The sequence below is a fragment of the Manacus vitellinus genome, unplaced genomic scaffold (genome assembly GCF_001715985.3).
Source record: "Manacus vitellinus isolate BGI_N305 unplaced genomic scaffold, ASM171598v3 scaffold_159_pilon, whole genome shotgun sequence".
NCBI lineage: Eukaryota > Metazoa > Chordata > Aves > Passeriformes > Pipridae > Manacus > Manacus vitellinus.
The window spans coordinates 20,279-21,890 of NW_021939121.1; the positions used below are offsets into that span (position 1 = coordinate 20,279).

Consider the following 1,612-nt stretch of genomic DNA (forward strand, 5'->3'; position numbering starts at 1 on the left):
AAGGTGTCCCTGGATGGAACTGGATGGGCTTTATGTTCCCTTCCAACCTAAACCCTCCCATGATTCTACTTGCAGTCACTCCAACATGGATTTCACCCCATGTCTCTGTCCCACACACTCTTTGGAACAAGTGAACCACAAAAAAATCCAGAATCCTTCCAAGTTTTCCAGCTTTCCCTCCAACACAACACGGAGGAAGCAGCCACAACACCTGTGGAAATGCAAACTATCCCCAAGACCTCCAAGGAGGTTGAACCCCCCCCGGGAGAGACAACAGGGATTTGCCCCTGGAAGGTCAAAGCCAACATCCAAACACACAAACCGACCCTCTCCCAAACAAATCCCAGCTGGGATCCTCCATTAGGGAGGAAACACGACCCACTTCCACTCGAGGAGCAGCACAAAACTCTCTCTCTCGAGTTATCGGAATAAAATAATAAAACCTTACTTGAAATAAGCAGAAATAATTCAAATTCCTTCCTCCAAAAACGCGCGGGAGAAACCCAAACCCACGGCACGGGATGAGCTTCCTCCCGGCTCCGCTCACGTAGTTTCACTTTTGCTTTCTTTAATTAATTAATTAATTAGCTAGTTAATTCATTAACTCATTTAGAGCAGCCACAGATCGATCCACTGACCTCCTCCGGCAGGATCCAAGGATCAGCTAAGTTCATCCCTTGGGATAATGGGGTGGGTTGGAGGATTTTTGGGTTTTTTTCCAACTTCCTCCTTTTTGGCCACACCAGCTCAGCATTAAAACCACGCAGAGCTCCCTGGGGAGGCTCTTTTCTCCTTCCCATTTTCCCCTCAAAACATGGAAAAGGAGGCCAAAAAAAAAAGCAGCACAGGTCATTCCCGTGGGATTTAGGAGGAGGAGGACTGAGGGAACGGTGGGACTCGGTGATCTTAAGGATCTTTTCCAACCTAAAGGATTCTAAGTTCTACTTAAGTTCTACCTAAAAATGGGATTTCTCGCTTGGAATTGGAATTTTTTTTTTGATTAAACAGCACAAATCAGTGAAGGACCTCGATTATTTCAAGCACAAGGTCATGACCAGCGTCAGGCTTGAGATCCCAGCTCCGTGCCCATTCCTGGAGCTGTCGGACACCGATCGGATCCGACATAGGATTGGGGGAACAACCTCTGCTCCCCCACCCCGGGACCACAAAAGTGCCTCACACTGCAGAGGATTCAAGCCCAGAAATGCAGCACAACCCGCTCAGGCTTCACCTGCATTCCCATTTTTCCCGTTTTCCCAAGGTTTTCCGTCGGTGGCACCAGCAGACACCAGCGCCGAGCAAGGGTTGTGCTGCAGGGCCTTGTCAGGGGTCAGGGCTTCCATCCCATCGGGAATGTCAGCCAGGAGGAGACATTCCAGCTCTGAAGGGAGAGGATCAGGACAGGGGGAAACTCCAGGGGGATAAGGAATATCTGGGAGCAGGTCGGGGCTGCTCCCCCTCCCCTCCCAGCACATTGTTCCCAAACCCCTTTCCCACGTGGATGCACCGATCCCAGGGCACCCACACGGAGAGACCCCCAGACTGGCCCAGAGCAGCTCCCCCAAATCCAGCCCCTGTCCCAGACCTGCTGCCCCCATTTCCAAAGCCCCCT

The 1,612-nt window shown here is 51.2% G+C and overlaps 1 protein-coding gene across 1 annotated transcript in view; it reads right to left on the minus strand.

Moving 5' to 3' along the window:
* The window catches only part of LOC103767552 (F-box DNA helicase 1), a gene marked incomplete at its 3' end in the record, with an annotated part of 17,890 nt that extends 16,547 nt beyond the window's left edge, over positions 1-1,343 (minus strand). The window contains exon 1 of the mRNA XM_029958455.1: positions 1,232-1,343. Within this exon, the coding sequence (XP_029814315.1) occupies positions 1,232-1,343 (112 nt within the window). The remainder of the gene's footprint in view (positions 1-1,231) is intronic.
* Positions 1,344-1,612: the final 269 nt, after the last annotated feature.